Raw genomic sequence first — 17,090 nt, 5'->3', positions numbered from 1 at the left:
ACCCCTCCATTTATAGGAGGGAGGAGGGAGGGCGGAGCCCGGAGGGAGGTGGGCGGCGCCCATTTGAAGGCCCGGTGCAGCTCCTGGAGCCCCAATTCAAGGCTCCAAAGGCCGCATCGGGCCTCTCAGGGGCCCGGTGCAGCTCCTGGAGCCCCGTTTCAGGGCTCCGGAGGCCGCATCGGGCCTCCTAATGGGCGCCGCCATTTTGCCCTTCAAAATGGCGGCGAAGTCTCGCGCGACCTCCGGAGCCCTGAAACGGGGCTCCAGGAGCTGCACCGGGCCCCTTGCTTGCTCTTTTCTGGGTTGAGACAGTGGCATGCATTTTTTGCTGTTTTGTGGCCTTGCCTAGTCGCTTCCATTCTTGCAAATATTGCTATTATTCGCGCGAGACTTCGTCGCCATTTTGAAGGGCAAAATGGCGGCCGGAGCCGCCGAAATCGGCGGCAATTTCGGCGGCACGAGGGACTGGGGGCCAGCAGAAAGGCGCCCGCAGGCCGCATCCGGCCCATGGGCCGGAGATTGCCGTCCCCTGGTATAACACAATATTGTTGGAAGAGTTTTGCATTCTCTCTTCCCCTCATTCAAACATCCCATTTGCTGTACTGAATCGCATGGCAATAGCTTTGCAAATTGGTAAACAAACCATGTGATTCAGGTAAAGATTTCATCTTTATCTGAACCATTTATTAGCTAGGTTAAGATATAGCTTCTATGCATTTGGAAAAGCGGTATATAATTAAACATTATTATTATTATTATTATTATTATTATTATTATTATTATTATTATATAGGTTCAAGCCATTAGTAAACTTTTGTTTAAACTGCAAGGTTTTGTGTTGCTTTTTGAGTCACTCTCACTTCTCAGACTGCAGTTCTTAGACAGCAAGGACACATTTTTGCCACCCTGCTGTTTGAAAGCTAGACCCTAACGGTCTTGGCTTTCATATTTTTGATATTTAAATGTTTTTGTTTCCTTACTAAAGGCTGAAGCCTTAGGAAACTTGTATTGCCCTACAAATATTGTGCTTGTGGATGATTGAGGTGTGTGAAGACACACCCAACTAAAGGTGGTGGCAGGTTTGGGTGTGCAACGCCGGTACCCTGGTGAGATCAAACTCTTCTACCCAAAAAGGCTCTGACGCTGAATGTAAAGTTCAAAAAGGGGGGAAATTTAATTTAAACGACAAAAATAAAGAGTTTTCTCCTCCCCGGCTCTAAATAACTTGAAATAAAAGATACTTTACAGACTTTCAGCAATCTTCAGGGTGTCATCTTTCTGGGTCTGATCTTGGTTTGATCTCCTCACTCAGTGAGCTGGTGCAGGGTCTTTCAGCTCCTGATCTCTTTGTCTTCTTTGATGCTGGTAACTATTCTTTGATGCTGGTAACTAAATCGGCTAACTAGTATCTGGTAACTGATGTGGCTAACGTACTTGGTAACTAAAATGGCAAAAGTACTTGGTAACTAAAATGGCTAACGTGTAAGAAATGCCCTTTCCAGCTGTCTGGGCCTGTTTGCCACCAAAAGACAGCTCTCTGCTTGCTCCCAGCAAAGACTGCTCCCCACTAAAAGCTATCAGCTACAGCAGAGCATGCTGGGAAAGGGCAAACCAAACCTGGAAAAATGCAGGGGATCCTACAGCTCCTCCCACAACTAATACAAAGAACTTTTCTACACTAAAATATTCTATGGCCTGAACCAACATGAAAGAAAATGCAGGGGGAGATTAAAACAGTCCTGACAGGACATCACAAGGTGTTTTTGCCTCTTTCCCTTCCCTGGTGCCACTGGGGCTTTTCTTCAGTTCCTTCCTGTCCAGCGGTCTTCCTCTTTGTGCCTTTGCTTTCTTCCTATTTTTCAGAAACCCTTGGCTGGACCTTTCTCTCTGTTTGCTTGATCCTTGCCTCTTTTTAGGCTGACTGCTACTTCCTTCCCACTAGCTCCCCAGAACCCTTCAATTCTCTGCTCTCTCATATGAAATTTGTCTTTGACAGTAGTTGTACTCCGGATTAACCCTTTAACTAAAGTGGCTGCTGCAAACACAAGATCCTGGAGGCAACAAAGAAAATGGCAGCTGAGCCGTTCTCAAGAAGGCCAGGGTATTCACTAAGGCCCCATTCCCACTTACATTTAAACCAGTTTGTGGTTTGCCTTTGCTCTTTGTCGATAAATCGGTTCCAAAAGGTCCATTGTTCCCACTGTGAAAGGGGATCTTTTCATTATCCCCTTGTAATCGCTTCTTTTTTGGCATGATTGTCATCCCCACTAGTTTGCGCCACTTCAAAAATGCATGTCAATTATCTGCGCATCATCGGTGACATAAGCGGCAATGCTCAGATCCACAGGCAGACCTTTTCCATGTATGGTGGAAATGTAAGCAAGCTAAAAAAAATTGGACTACTATACTTAGGGGCCATTCAGACTACCTTTTACCCCAGATCAGGAATCGAATCTTGCACGTGAAATTCATATTGGACCCAAATCTCTCACAATCGAATTTGAGGCATGCATAACCGTTTCGTGGCAAATGCCCCTTAGTGTGGGTCATTTGGAATCAGGGGAAAAGCCGTCTCTTTTGAAAAAACCCGGGTTTGGCGAATATGAACTTGCCCCTGATCATGATTGGGTCAAGTTCAGGGGAGGTATTTAGGTCAGAGAGAGGGGAGTGGGAAGAGCATTCCCTCCCCTTCATCGGGGCAAAGGAGGAGAAGGAGGAAGGATGCAAAAAGGGGGAATCAGGGTGACTGATGGGGGATGCAAAGGAGCCAGGGAGAAGAAGGGGGCCATGGAGAGCAATCTGTAATGGAGCAGGAGGAGGAGAAGGAAGGAACAGGACGAAGGGTCAGGTCAGGGCAGGTCAGAGGGAGGCCACAGGATGGAGCTCGCACCAGGCAGCTTTCGCACTTTTTAATTTTTATTATTATTATTATTGACAAACTAGAATCATAGAATCACAGAGTTGGAAGAGACCACAAGGGCCATCCATATGCATGTTTTTTGCATTACCTAGATAGATAGATACATAGGTAGAATGTGCCTGCCTGCCTGTTCACTTTCCCTTTCATTCCCTTGCTTCCAGCAAAGGAAATGCTGCAAAGAGCACTTTGCAGGAGGCTTTTTTCCTTTGCAAATGCTACAATGCGAATGTTACAAACGTTTCTCTTTCCAATTTGGCAAATTGGTACAGAATGCTTTTGCTACTGTCTGTAAGGAATTCAGGGATAGCTGAGGGAAAGCACAGAATGCATGGCATCCTTTTCTGGCATCCCGAGGTGAGGAATTTATTATTATTATTATTATTATTATTATTATTATTATTATTACATGTGTATGAGGCACTCTGGGGTGGCAAGGAGGGAGGATGCAGAGATGACATTAGCTTGCATTTTGGGGTTGAAAACAGGGCCAAGGGAAGTTCATAACCTGTAGTGACCCAAATACCCACAACACACACACACACACACAGAGGAGGTTTTTAAATTTGACAAAATATGTGCATACTGGCGCCTGGGTTTTTTTTTTTTTAATTAAATAAATAAATTTAATGGGACTTGATCATCCAGGATTTTGTTATCCACGGGGGATCTTTCAACCAAACCCCAGCATATAACAAGGGTCCACTGTAGTCATAAAGTAAGAGTTGCTTCTCAGGTCTTGGCTTGTTACCATTGTTTCTGTTTGTCCTGGGAGAAGAAGAGGCTTTGGTTTGCAAATCTTCTGCAGAAAACTGAGCTAATTCTGTCTGTCGTTTTTGTCTTCCATCAGGTTTTGCCTATTTTGAAATTCAATAATTTGAGCAATAGCATCTTGCAGAGGAACATCTCCTTTAACTTGCAAAGCATTAATTGTTGGACAGTAATATTTTGGAAGGCTATTCAAAAACAGTCCAAGTTTTGCATCTTCTGGGAAGGATTCCCCAGGTGCTGCACCTCCAGACAGAGTTGCCATAAAGCCATTAATATGCTGATTCAAAAATCGAGGATGAGACAACTTTGTGTTATCAAGTTTGATCGGGAGATATGTTTGATTAGAAGTATTTGCAGAATCAAACACTTTCTGTAGTTTATTCCATATCTCTTTTGTATTGGTTAAACCTTGGATATGATATGCTATACTTGGATCAACAGACAAGTGAATGTAAGCTGCAGCTTCCTCTGAATTGTCACCAAAATGTTGTTGCTGTTTTCTTGATTCTGTGGGTCTCTGCCCATTCACTGCTTTAAATAGTCTCATTGTAGTTAGGCACATTTGCATTTTCCATGACATTTTATAATTTGGTCATTGTGGGGTTAGGATTAGCAGAAACCAGTATCTATCATTTGAGTAATAAAAGCTTTATTGCAGCTACTATCTTCAGGAGAAGCAATTTAGAACAAAAGACTCTGGAGCATCATAACCCAAAAATGTGGGGTAATGTAAATTTCCTAAGACTTCAGCCTTTAGGAAGGAAACAAAAATATTGAAATATCAAAAGTGTCAAAGCCAAGCCTGTTAGGGTCTAGCTTTAAATTAGCAGAGTAGCAGAAATGTCTAACTATGGCCGGTTACAAACCGGCACTTGGGACGTCCGCAGGACGTCCCATTTTAAAAAGGGGGCGTCTCTTCTGGATGCCCCTGGGTCTAATATGGACTCTGTCCGTACAATATGGCGCCGGCCATTCCACACGGCCAGCGCCATCTTTACGTATCGGACGCTGTGCATCCGAATGTGTCGTGGCACCTTTGACGTCGCGAATGCGCCCCTGGCGCCTCACGACGTCACAGAGGCACCGCAGAAAGAAGCTCCATTTTGGAGCTTCTTTTTTGCTCCGTAAGGGAGCCGCATGGTGTGGCTGCGACGGCTCCCTTACGGAGCAAACGGCGGCGGCGGCAGACCGCCTCAAAGCGGCGGTCTATAACCCACCCCCGCTTCCCTAAGAAATGAGACTCACTCCAAAAATAACACAAGTAGCTTGCAGTTCAGACAAAAGTGCCAGCCACAGATGCAGGCAAAACGTCAGGAGGAAACTCTTCTAGAACATGGCCACATAGCCCGAAAAACCCACAAAAAACTATGGATGCCGGCCATGAAAGCCTTCGACTTCACCTCCAGACTTCCCTGCTAAAATGCCTGTTATTGATAGGCCAGCACCCAGTATTGTGGAAAGGTCACAAGGTTATAGTTTTGTTTCTGGCTCTTGAGTTCAGTTGTGTTAAATATTTCCAATAAGCATTCATGATTAATATTCATCAAGGAGAAAAAAAGAAACAGCAACTGTTCTTCCTTTGAAGTTACATGTCCTGGAGCATCTTGGTTGCTTGCTCATTCCCTTCTCTATTATATTTTAAAGTGAGTCTTTTCCGTGTTTTTTGTTCTTATTCCTAAAACATGGGTAGAGTGAAATAAATGAATGTGGCAAATGTGGGATCTGAATCGGATCTTGTGAGACACACACACCATGAAGAAGAGGAAGATGAAAGCAGAGAGAACTCTGGAAAATGTTTAAAACACAAGGGAAATAAATGCTTCCGATGTGGAGTGTGTGAGAAATGTTTTGCTCACAAATATGATTGTGTGAGGCATGGGAAAGTTCGCACAGAGCAGACACCATTCAAATGCCAAGAGTATGGGAAAGGTTTTTCAAAGAATGGAAACCTTGCAGTTCATCAGAGAGTCCACACAGGAGAAAAACCATATCCATGCAACGACTGTAGAAAATGTTTTGCTACAAAGTCCAATCTTGAGGTGCATCGTAGAATCCACAAAGAAAAGAAACCATACGAGTGCCAGAGATGTGGGAAATGTTTTACACGAAGTCCCAGCCTTGTCGTATATGAGAGAGCCCATACAGGAAAGAAACCATACAAGTGCCAAAAATGTTCGTAATGTTTTGCTACAAAGTCTAATCTGAGGCAAGGCCTCAGGGTGGGAAGATATGCAAGGAAGATTTGTGTCTATTTAATCAGTGGTCCACTGTCTACTGGGAAACCTTCTCACCCAGCAGACAATGGATCGCTAATTAAATAGACACAAATCCTCTTGCATATCCTCCTACCCTGAGGCCTTGCCATTCACCAACAGACCAACACAGAGAATAACATGTAAATCACTCCTCCCAATCCAGGGTCACACATTATATACATACCCCACTCACTTCCATGCCAGCATTCTCTGAAGAGGCCAGCCAGAGATGCTGGTGGAACGTCAGGATTAAACTCTTCCAGAACACAACAACATAGCCCCCAAAACCCACAAAACACTATGGATGCTGGCTGTGAAAGCCTTCAACTTCATATCAAACTGGATTATTTATGCAGTGTGTTTTGGACCAATATCTCTGATATTCTGAACTGGCCAACGTCATTTCTAGTCCCTATGACTAAATCTATCAGCAATATGGGTGCACTTTGGTTCACAACTGATCTAAGGCTTATGGCCCTTGAAAAGAGAGAAAATCTCTTCAGTGGCTGCAATTTATCAAGAATCAGTACCAGGGGTTATCTAGCCTCCTTTTTGCCACCCAGGGAGTTATCTACCACATGAAATCAGCGTGGCTACCAGAAAGCCTGCCTGGGCTTTTCATTTCGTTGCTAGATTGCTAGTAAGGGTGTCAGGATTTTGCTTTCACTTTCTCTTAGCAGTGCCTTGACTGTGGAAAAAATAGTTAGGGCTTCACAGTTTGACATGTACATTACTGGCCAGTTTGCCATTGAGCCAGCCTTTCACAGGCGTTTAGAAAGGCCAAAGAAAGTAGGAAACAGCTGCTCTTCTACTAGACTAGTCCATTATGACAGGTTCAATAGAAACTGGGGAAAGCAGTGGCTGACCCCATGGGCTCCACAAGCCCTCCCTGTGTGTGAAGCTTTGTGTGGCAGTGGGGTATGGAGGTACCAGAGACAGGCTCTATGGCTTTGTGGCCCAGGACACTGGCCCTTCCACTCATGTATGTTGGTGCCCTTGCTCCCAGTCTCTTATTTCCTTCAAGTGAGACATTGAGTCCTTACAGACAGGCCAAAATAAAGCTGCTTCAGATCACTTTGGAGGTATACTGTTTAAATGATGCATGCGTCCTAAGAGGCCAGAAGCCACACCAAAGCCATTCTCCAGTCCTAAGGACTGGAGCATAGCTTTGTGCAGCTTCTGGCCTCTTTAAGATGTGTGTGTCATTTAAACAGCATACCTCCAAAGTAACCCGAAGCAGCTTTATTTTGGCCTGTCTGTATGGGACCATTGGTCTCCATGCTGCAGACTTTGAATTTCTGACTGGAAGATGGATTTTCTCTGTACAGTTTTTTAGCGTTTGCTTTAAAAGTGGTGGCTTGTATCCAACACACACACACCTCATATGTTTTCTCAGAGCAATGAAAAGACTACAGTAGGTTGGGAACATTAGTTTGAGAATTTGCGTTGCTGGTTAGGGAATTCTGGGAGTTATAGTTTTATACTTTTTCAGGCTCTGGCTAACACTAACAATTCACCCGCCACTCCTTCTTAGTGCGATGGAAGTGTGATAGGCTCTGGGCCAGATGCCAGTCCCTTTAAGACTTACCACTTTGTAGGAACCGGGTGGTGCCTCTATGGGACCTTCAGCTGGGACTCAAGCATAAAAACCTGCAGGAAGTTTTTTCTGGAGAAGACCTTTGCTTTGTTGGTCTCCTCAATGCTGCCTTTCATATTTAGGATAGAAGGGAACACCACCACATTCGGTAAGGTTATGGTATAATGAAGGGGAAGAAAAAAAATGAGTGTGAAACCCATTCCTAATATGAGAGAAAAGCAACATGAGAACCTGGTGAGACCATTCAGAAATACCACCTACCACTCCCAGTCTGAAATGGCAAATAAAGTGGACCCTTGTTATACGCTGGGGCTTGGTTCCAAGATCCCCCAAGTATAACAAAATCCGTGTATGCTCAAGTCCCATTAAATATAAGGACATAGCAAAATAGTGTCCCTTATAAAAAATGGAAAGTCAAGGTTTGATATTTGAAATTTATACTTTTTTGGAAGATTTTCAAACCATGGATGCTTGAATCCATGTATAAAAAAATCTGTGTAGAAGAAGGGCCGACTGTACCCTCTTGCCCTCTTTGCATGTTCCCAAGCCAAAAATCGAAGGTGGGGTGAAATCCCCTGAACTTCACACCTGCTGAAAGAAATATATTCATGATGTCCTTTCTGTAATCCCAGAGGTAATCCTTCAGCCTGTGGATGTTAAAACTTTACTGATTTTTACATAACACACATAATATGGTGATCTGTGATTCGTCTATATAGTTTTCCCTTCTTGACAAATACTGTCCAATGTCCCTTTCAGGCAATGTACAATTTTTCCTTCTGATCTTCATGGTTATCTGAATTGGAAAGTCTCTGAGATTACTGGGATACCATGTTTCTTGCATTGGCAAACGAATCAACTAGGAGACAATGGAAATTTCTGACATGATGTAGAAAAATCTGTCCCCGTGTGTATAATATTAGAATTTAATATAACACCCAAAAGAAGACTGGAACAGTTCCATATTAGGGAAACAACTGTTTTGGGTTTTTTGTTTTTTTTGTAAATCACATTTTTATGATGTAAGGAAACATTGCAGTTTGTTAAAAGGCAGAAAGGGTCTTCCTATCATGAATGGGCCATGTGTAGTCCTCTAGATACTCCTGAACTGCAATGTCCAGCATCCATAGACAGCATAACTAATGAGCAGTGCTGGGACCTGCAGTCCAGACACATTTGTAAAGCCATGCTCTGCTTTAGATTGATAAACGAGTGAAAATCTTTACACAGAATTCTGGCAGTCAGTTCTTCTGTATTGTGATAACCGAGAGCTTCATATTTACTTTAGAAAGGACTAAAGGATGGGATTTCCCCTAATTATTGGCTAAATGTATCCTTCATCCTCTGAGGCAGAAAACCTGGGAGAGGTTTGGGATTCCTTTTTCTTTTCTCCCATGAAGCCTTTTTCCCAAGCCAGAGAACGACTGTGACAGAACAGCAGAGCCTTTCCAAAATGCTCCCCCCTTTTTCTTTCTCTTTCTCCCTTTCCAGAAGGTCCAGTGGGGGTCTGTGTCTTGATGGAGGAGAAGGAAAAGGACCATAGCAAAAGCCTGCTCAGGTGGAAAATTCTCTTCAGCTGCTGAAGGATTGGTGAGGAAAAGAAAGCACAAGATAGTAGAGTCATGAAAACTGTAGCTGAAATCATTTTGTTAGTCCCCTCTAGAGTAAACCCACAGAATCAGCAGGATTTTGGATTGTGTTGACCCACCATTTAGCAGTAGATTAAATGGTTCTCCTCAAATCAGGACTAAAACTAAGATTCCAGCCATGTGAATTTCTGTAGACAAAATAATTTCCTTATGTATTTTTTGTAGGTGTACAAAGATCTTGAAGAGGCCCCTTTGATCCTCAGAGGGGGAAGAAAGAAGACTCTCAATCAATACTTCTCTCTGTGGATGAATCATGAAAGATGCCCTTGAATCAGGTGGAGATTCATGCCATCCCTCTCTTTCTGCAATGGGGCCCTTGGGCTTGTTCTGCACCTTAACAGAGAAATGCTGTTATTCCCTGGGCTGAAGTTAGAGACACACTTGTCCTTGGCTGTACCTCCAAGAAGTGATCTTTCTGTTTTGTCAGTTGGACAGCTGGGCAAATGTCGCCCTTCAATCTGTAGAACAGTTCAGAGAGTCCCTGAGAATCATGTCCCCTGTTCTGCCATTTTCCCAGCCTGTGTGGACTTGGAATGCAGCTACATGGTCTTTGCAATGGTGGCACTTTAGAAGTTCCCTTAGGTTTATTGTAAGACTTTATCAGACAAGGGCAATTGGAAGTATAATCAAATGGCAATTCGAATGCAATCATGGGGTTTCACGTTATTGCGTGATAGACCACCACACGCAAATTCAGGCAATGGCATGCTATTTTCGGCCAATGGGAAGTCAGTTCAAACGCAATTCGCATTCACCTAAATTCACTGAACTAGCGAATTCACATGAATGCGTTCTGGCCCCACTTTCTTTTCATTCAAAATTAAGAGAAATTCTTCACATGTGATAAACTCCGTAGTCTTGGGAGTTTATCACATGTGAGGAATTTATCTTTTCGAATGAAAAGAAAGTGGGGCCAGAACGCAGTCAGCGTTCAGCAAATTTAGGTGACTGCGAATTGCATTCGAACTGGCTTCCCATTGCCAGAAAATAGGATGCTGTCATGCCTCCAGAGCATCTTTGATGCTCTTGAGACATATATTTAGTTAAGATTATATTAGGTTTTCTATGTATTAGTTTAGAAGGGGAAATAGAGATCTACAGCTTTAAGAAAGGCAAGCATTGTGGGAAATCCCAGGGTCTTATGCTGTCTCCCTCTAGTTAGTTTCAGTGTGTAGTAAGATTTCAGCCAAGTCAGACCTGGAGAGAATATTTTCCTTTGACAAAAAGATAAGTCCACAAAGGAAAAAAGATAAGTCCACAAAACAAGAAAGATAGTCCTCAGAAGAAGAAAGATAGAATCCATCAAGAAGAGAGCAAAGTATTTAGGAGGGACTGTTGAGAAAGAAGAAATTAGTTTCATGTTATTTGTGTTTATAACCAGTAAAACTTTGGAAATTTGTGGACAAGTCTTTTGTTCTGGCTGTGTTCCCGAGAGCCAGAGGCCTTACTACACCCAAAGTCCATAGCATCGCTCTTGGGACAAAACAGATGCCATTGCCCGAATTTGCGTGTGGTGGTCTATCACGCAATAACATGAAACCCCGTGATTGTGTTCGAATTGCCATTGGATTATACTTCCAATTTCCCTTGTCTGATAAAGTCCTTGGTATTCTGATCTCTATTAGTCCTGCTAAGTACATTGTTTTTATGGCTGGCCCTAACATTTTGGAGGTCAGGCAGCAGGCTTTCGGTTGTATGAAAGGTAGAAATGATTTAACTTGATTTCCTTGTATTTTATCTCACATGAATGGAAAGAGGTGTTTGTGGAATTTTATGCCTCATGTGCAAAGCAAGCTGCCTAAGTGGCTAGGGATGATGGGAGCTGGAATCTCAAACATGTACAGGGCAGCAGTTTAGAGGAGGCTGGTCCAGAATGTACATTGGGCCCTTGGTATCCCCTGGAATTTGGTTCCAGGACCCTCTGTGGATACCAAAATCTGTGGATGCTCAAGTCCCATTGTATACAATGGCACAGTAAAATCGTGTTTCTTATATAAAATGGCAAACCCAGGGTTTGCTTCTCAGAATTTATGTATTTTAAAAATATTTTCAAGCCGTGGATGCTTGAATCCATTGGGGGGGGGGGGGGGGAAATCTTGTGGATATGGAGGGTTGTCTGTAGTACAGAATGTAGATGGAGAAAAGAAGCCTTTCCCCCCTTATTAAATAAACATCTCCTTTCATAGAGGGCTACCATTATGCTTCCTAGAATTCAGTCATCCAATTTACATACATTGGACCCTTGGTATCCGCGGACTTGCCACACATGGATTTGAGTATCTGCAGACAGCAAGCCCAGGTAGACCCCAATGGCGGTGCATGCATGCTGCTGCACCAACATTGGAGAGAGCCCCCATTTGTCCCCAGTAGTGTCATGTGCATGCTGCTGCACTGCCATTAGGGACAGCCCCTGGTTGTTTCCAGTGGCGGCACGGCAACTCTACCTTCCCAGATGAAGGCTAGCTCCCTCAGAGATCAGGGCTAGGTCCTTATCTTTTCCCTGATGGTGGTTCTAATAACTGGGGATGGGGGAGCATTTAAAGATGTGTTACAGCCCCCACCCCACCCTAGTACTCTGAAGTAGTTGAGCCCTGTTAGGACTGCCTCATATGCTGATTCCACCTTTCTGAGTGTGGGCTTGTTAGCACAACCTACATAGTCCACATTATTTTGGTGTACAAATATTTTGTTATCTTTTGTTATAATAGCAGTTACAGAGAGGGCAAAAAGTGTGAACCTGGAAAGGCCACAGTGACCATGAAGTGAACCTCTTTCCCCCATATACACACATTTCTGGCAGCCTTGCTGAGCCATGGTCACTTCCACCATCCCCTGACTGGAGCTTTGCTTCTGGACTGGTAATTGCCTTGCCTCAACCTTGCTATATGCTACGGCCTTTAATTTCATTAATATTCGTGCGTTTGTGTGTGTATACGATTGCGTGAATGGTGATTTTGACTTTGCTGTTAATCAATAACACTATGTTGTACTTTGCAGTCTGAGAGTTCTAGTTCTTGGACCTGTTACATGTAGAAGAGATCCCAGCTATTGCTATCATAGCCCTCTTGCTGCTTCCTATTGAGCTAAATTAATTCCCAATGGAATACAATTTATGGGTGACCTCTTGCAATTTAGGTAACAGGCTATTTTCTGTTTACAGGAACATGTGACCTTTGCAGATGTGTCTGTATTTTTCAGCAAGGAGGAATGGGACCTCCTGGATCTCAGCCAACAATCTTTGTACATTCAGGTGATGATTGAAAACTATGAGAATGTATCCACTCTGGGTAAGGAACTTGGCTTCCATTTTAATCTTTTGTCCCTTCTAAAGCATTCTTGTTGTTCATGTAATTTTCTGGAAGGAAATAATTGATAAAACAGTATTAAAATTATACTGAACAATCCAGCAAGTTGCTCCAATACCACAAAAAAGCCAAAGAACACCGACAGTCTAAGAGACTCAAGATGTTACTCTATCTTCTTTGGCTCAGATAGGAATTAGATAATGGAAATTGTTTTATCTCCTTGCATCTGTGGCTTCGAAGGCCAGCCCAAGATACTACACTGTCTGAGGTATGTTGCAAGAGAGCAACATTCGATGCCCTGGGTTGGATTAGGATATCCTCCAAATCCAAATCCATATGTCTCTCACCTGGGAGAGAAATATGACCAAAGAAAACTCTTTTGGGCCCGTTTCACTCACATAGTCCCCTGTCTGACGGCAAACTAATCTCTCAGGAATGAACATGTCATCAACCTCGTAATGCATACAGTACTAAACCACCAACCCCTATTACCTGGAAACAGGATGATGACCTACTGAGCCATTATAAGGTCTGAAAATTCCTGTTACTTATGAGTAATTCTAGGTACTTTTTCTGTACAGTTGGGCCTCTGTTTTTGCAGGGGATCTGTTCTGGACACACACACCCAAGAAAACAGAGGCTCACGCATATTCAAGCCCCATAGGCTTGAATAGAGGATGCCCCTGTGCACATGGGCAGGGCATGTACACCACTGAAATTAGCAGAGGTTGCCCCTCCGCGGATATTCAAAGTTGCGAATCTCAGATCCGTGAGTTAGGAGAGGTCACTGTATTTATGATTATTGCTTAGTAATGATGGTGACATTGTTACTTTCATCGTAACTCCTTCCCCCACCTCCTTTATTGACCATTATCTGTGTGGGAAGAAGGAGGTCCATTTTGCCAGTGATCAGAGCAGAGGAGAATGACATTTCCATCTGGTTTGGCAAGGTCAGACCAAGAGTGATTATTTAATATAGTATACCTCACTAAGCAGTTGATAGAGAATACTGGCCTATATCTCCAGATTTCCCTACTACAACATCTACAACGGGTTCAGTATCCAGCACGCAGGAGAAAAGTCACAAGGCTGGCTTGAAAAAATGGTCCTCCCAGGTCCTAGTTTGTCTCTGGCTCTTGAATTCAGATGTATTAAGTGGTATAATTTAATTATCACAATTAATACTCATCAAAGAATAAAAAAGACACAGCAACCACCCTTTTAAAACAACCTTAAATTATCCTTTATTTATTCTTTCTTTCAATTAGCCCCATGTTGGCTCACAAAGTTCCTTCTCTAACATACTTGAGAGTCAGTCTTTTCTGTGTTGGTCCTTCTTCCTAGAATGTGATTGGAGTGAAATAAGACAATGTGGCAAACATGACCTCTCTTTCATGAATGAAGTGGAACTTGCCAGACATGAGACAACCCATGAAGAAAGGGAACATGAAACCAGAGAAAAGCCTGAGAAATGTTTAAAACATGAGAAAAAGAAATGCTTCAGGTGTGAAGAGTGTGGAAAATGTTTTACTCACAATGCTCTTCTTGTAAATCACAAGAGAGTCCACACAGGAGAGAAACCATACAAATGTCAAGAGTGTGAGAAATGCTTTACTCAAAAACAAAGCCTTGTGAGACATCAGCGACTCCACACAGGAGAGAAACCATATAAGTGCCAGGGGTGTGGAAAAACTTTTACTCGTAAGTCCAGCCTTGTGAGTCATCATAGTGTCCACACAGGAGAGAAACCATACAAGTGCCAGAGGTGCAGAAAATGTTTTACTCACAGTTCCAACCTTTTGAGGCATCAGAGAGTCCACACGGGAGAGAAACCATACAAGTGCCAGAGGTGTGGAAAATGTTTTACTCTAAAGTCCAGCCTTGTGAGTCATCATAGTGTCCACACAGGAGAGAAACCATACAAGTGCCAGAGGTGCAGAAAATGTTTTACTCACAGTTCCAACCTTTTGAGGCATCAGAGAGTCCACACGGGAGAGAAACCATACAAGTGCCAGAGGTGCGGAAAATGTTTTGTTCAAAGTTCCAGCCTTGTAACCCATCACAGGGTCCACACAGGAGAGAAACCATACAAATGCCAGAAGTGTGGAAAATGCTTTGCTACAGCGTCACATCTGGTGCAGCATCAGAGAGTTCACACAGGAGAGAAACCATACAAATGCCAGAAGTGTGGAAAATGCTTTGCTACATCATCAAATCTTGTGCAGCATCAGAGAGTTCACACAGGAGAGAAATCATAGAAATGCCAGAAGTGTGAAAAATGTTTTGCTACAACATCACATCTTGTGAATCATCAGAGAATTAATACAGGAGAGAAGCCATATCGATGCCCAAAGTGTGGGAAATGTTTTGGTTGGAGAGGCAATCTTGTGATCCACCAGGGAGTCCATGCAGGAGAGAGAACTTGTCAAGGTCCTCATGGGACAAAATGGTTTGATGAAACATCCAAACGTGGATGCTACAAGAAGATCATCTTTCCTCATGCACCAGGCAATGCAGCATTTGGGACACACTTGCATTTCCACCTTGGAAAGAGGCCCTACAAATGCTCCAAGTGTGGAAAACATTTTACTCAAAGGGCACGCCTTGTGATTCACAAGACGGTTCACCGGGGAGAGAAATTATATAGATGTTTAAAGTGTGAGGAAAGCTTCCACTACTACCAACAGCTGAAGAGATACCAAAGGACTCATGAAGGAGAGTAATGCTATAATGGTGCCTGGCGAGGGAAACATTTTAGTCAACACTCAGCTTGGGGAATCCAGCAGTCAGTCAACTCAGCAGAGAATCCTTTTCAGTGCTCAGTTTAGCATGCCTTTTCTTGGCCAAGCACATTTTACAAACCATCAGAAACTCAGACCTAGAAAGAAACCTTTTGAAGGTACAGAAGATGGGAAATTATTTTTATAGAATGCGTTAATTGTGACTGATCAGAGTCTCTGAAAGGGTGTACTGGCAGAATATAGAGCTTTGATAACCCCAAATTCCATGTGAAGCAACTAGAATAATCTATTCTCGTCCAGATAGACACAGAACCTACTGCCATCATTTGCCACACAGACGTTTCTGAGAAACACATAAATGAGTCTGGAAAGGAAGAACTCTTTCCCACCCAAGGACTGTGTATTGTGTAATGCTGCTGCTGATGTTCTCTGTGGTTCTGTTCAGTTCTCTGCTGTTTCAAGCTCACTGGTTTATCCTATTTCATCTGAGAAACATCAACTCCAATGTGGCATACATTAAGGAGCTTATCACATAGCTTACTAAATCGGTTTACCTCTATCTGGTTTACAGCTTAATAACTTCTTAGTATACATTCACCATAATTAAATGAGCAGCAATGTTATCTCCTTCCATGCTTATTCTGCTTGCAAAGCCTATGTTTTTAATATGTTAAAGGGTGATTTAATAAACATTGGAATTATTTGGAAAATATTTCTTTCTTAGACCCACACGTAAGAAATGTGAAACAGTGAAATCCCAAGTAAGGGAAATTACAATACTTGTCAGGGAGATGTTCTCTCAATGGAAATATTTTTTCTTAAGGATACAGTATAGTATAACACAGGGGTAGGCAACCTTTTTGAGCCGGGGGCCGGGGCCAAAGCCGGGGGGTGGAGCTTCCACCCTCCGGGGGCAGAGCCGCACATGGGGGTGGAGCTTCCACCCTCTGAGGCGGAGCCGCATGCCAGGGCGAAGCTTCCACTATCCGGGGGCGGAGCCACATGTCAGGGGCGGAGTTTCCACCCTCCGGGGGCGGAGCCGCATAATAATAATAATATTTGCAAGAAGCTACTAGGGCCGGCAATGCCATAACACAGGAAAAATGCATGCACACTGTCTCAACCCAGAAAAGAGCAAGCAAGTCCATGTAGGCAGGGGGATTTTGCAAAGAGAATACCAAAGGATAACAACAATAATAATAGCAATATTTGCAAGAATGGAAGCGACTAGGCAAGGCCACAAAACAGCAAAAAACGCATGCCACTGTCTCAAGCCACTTTCTTTCTCTCCCTTCCTCCCTCCATCTCACGGCCGGAGGTTGCCGACCCCTGGTATAACACAATATTGTTGGAAGAGTTTTGCATTCTCTCTTCCCCTCATTCAAATATCCCATTTGCTGTACTGAATCACATGGCAATAGCTTTGCAAATTGGTAAACAAACCATGTGATTCAGGTAAAGATTTCATCTTTATCTGAACCATTTATTAGCTAGGTTAAGATATAGCTTCTATGCATTTGGAAAAGCGGTATATAAATAAACATTATTATTATTATTATTATTATTATATAGGTTCAAGCCATTAGTAAACTTTTGTTTATACTGCAAGGTTTTGTGTTGCTTTTTGAGTCACTCTCACTTCTTAGATTGCAGTTCTTAGACAGCAAGGACACATTTTTGCCACCCTGCTGTTTGAAAGCTAGACCCTAATGGTCTTGGCTTTCATATTTTTGATATTTAAATGTTTTTGTTTCCTTACTAAAGGCTGAAGCCTTAGGAAACTTGTATTGCCCTACAAATATTGTGCTTGTGGATGATTGAGGTGTGTGAAGACACACCCAACTAAAGGTGGTGG

General features: G+C 43.1%; 1 protein-coding gene across 1 annotated transcript; it reads left to right on the top strand.

Moving 5' to 3' along the window:
* Window positions 1–415: 415 nt before the first annotated feature.
* Window positions 416–14,887, top strand: LOC149320854 (uncharacterized). Its single transcript, XM_089509500.1, has 3 exons — window positions 416–532; window positions 12,350–12,476; window positions 13,839–14,887. Exons 1-3 carry the CDS (start codon window positions 416–418, stop codon window positions 14,750–14,752), a joined length of 1,158 nt encoding a protein of 385 aa, XP_089365626.1. The 3' UTR covers window positions 14,753–14,887.
* The last annotated feature ends 2,203 nt before the right edge of the window (window positions 14,888–17,090 follow it).

The sequence above is a fragment of the Sceloporus occidentalis genome, unplaced genomic scaffold (genome assembly GCF_023333645.1).
Source record: "Sceloporus occidentalis isolate IW3139 unplaced genomic scaffold, rSceOcc1.0.p SCAF_1, whole genome shotgun sequence".
Lineage (NCBI taxonomy): Eukaryota > Metazoa > Chordata > Lepidosauria > Squamata > Phrynosomatidae > Sceloporus > Sceloporus occidentalis.
The sequence above is the reverse complement of the archived record's forward strand: the minus strand, read 5'-3'. Positions and strand labels throughout refer to the sequence as shown.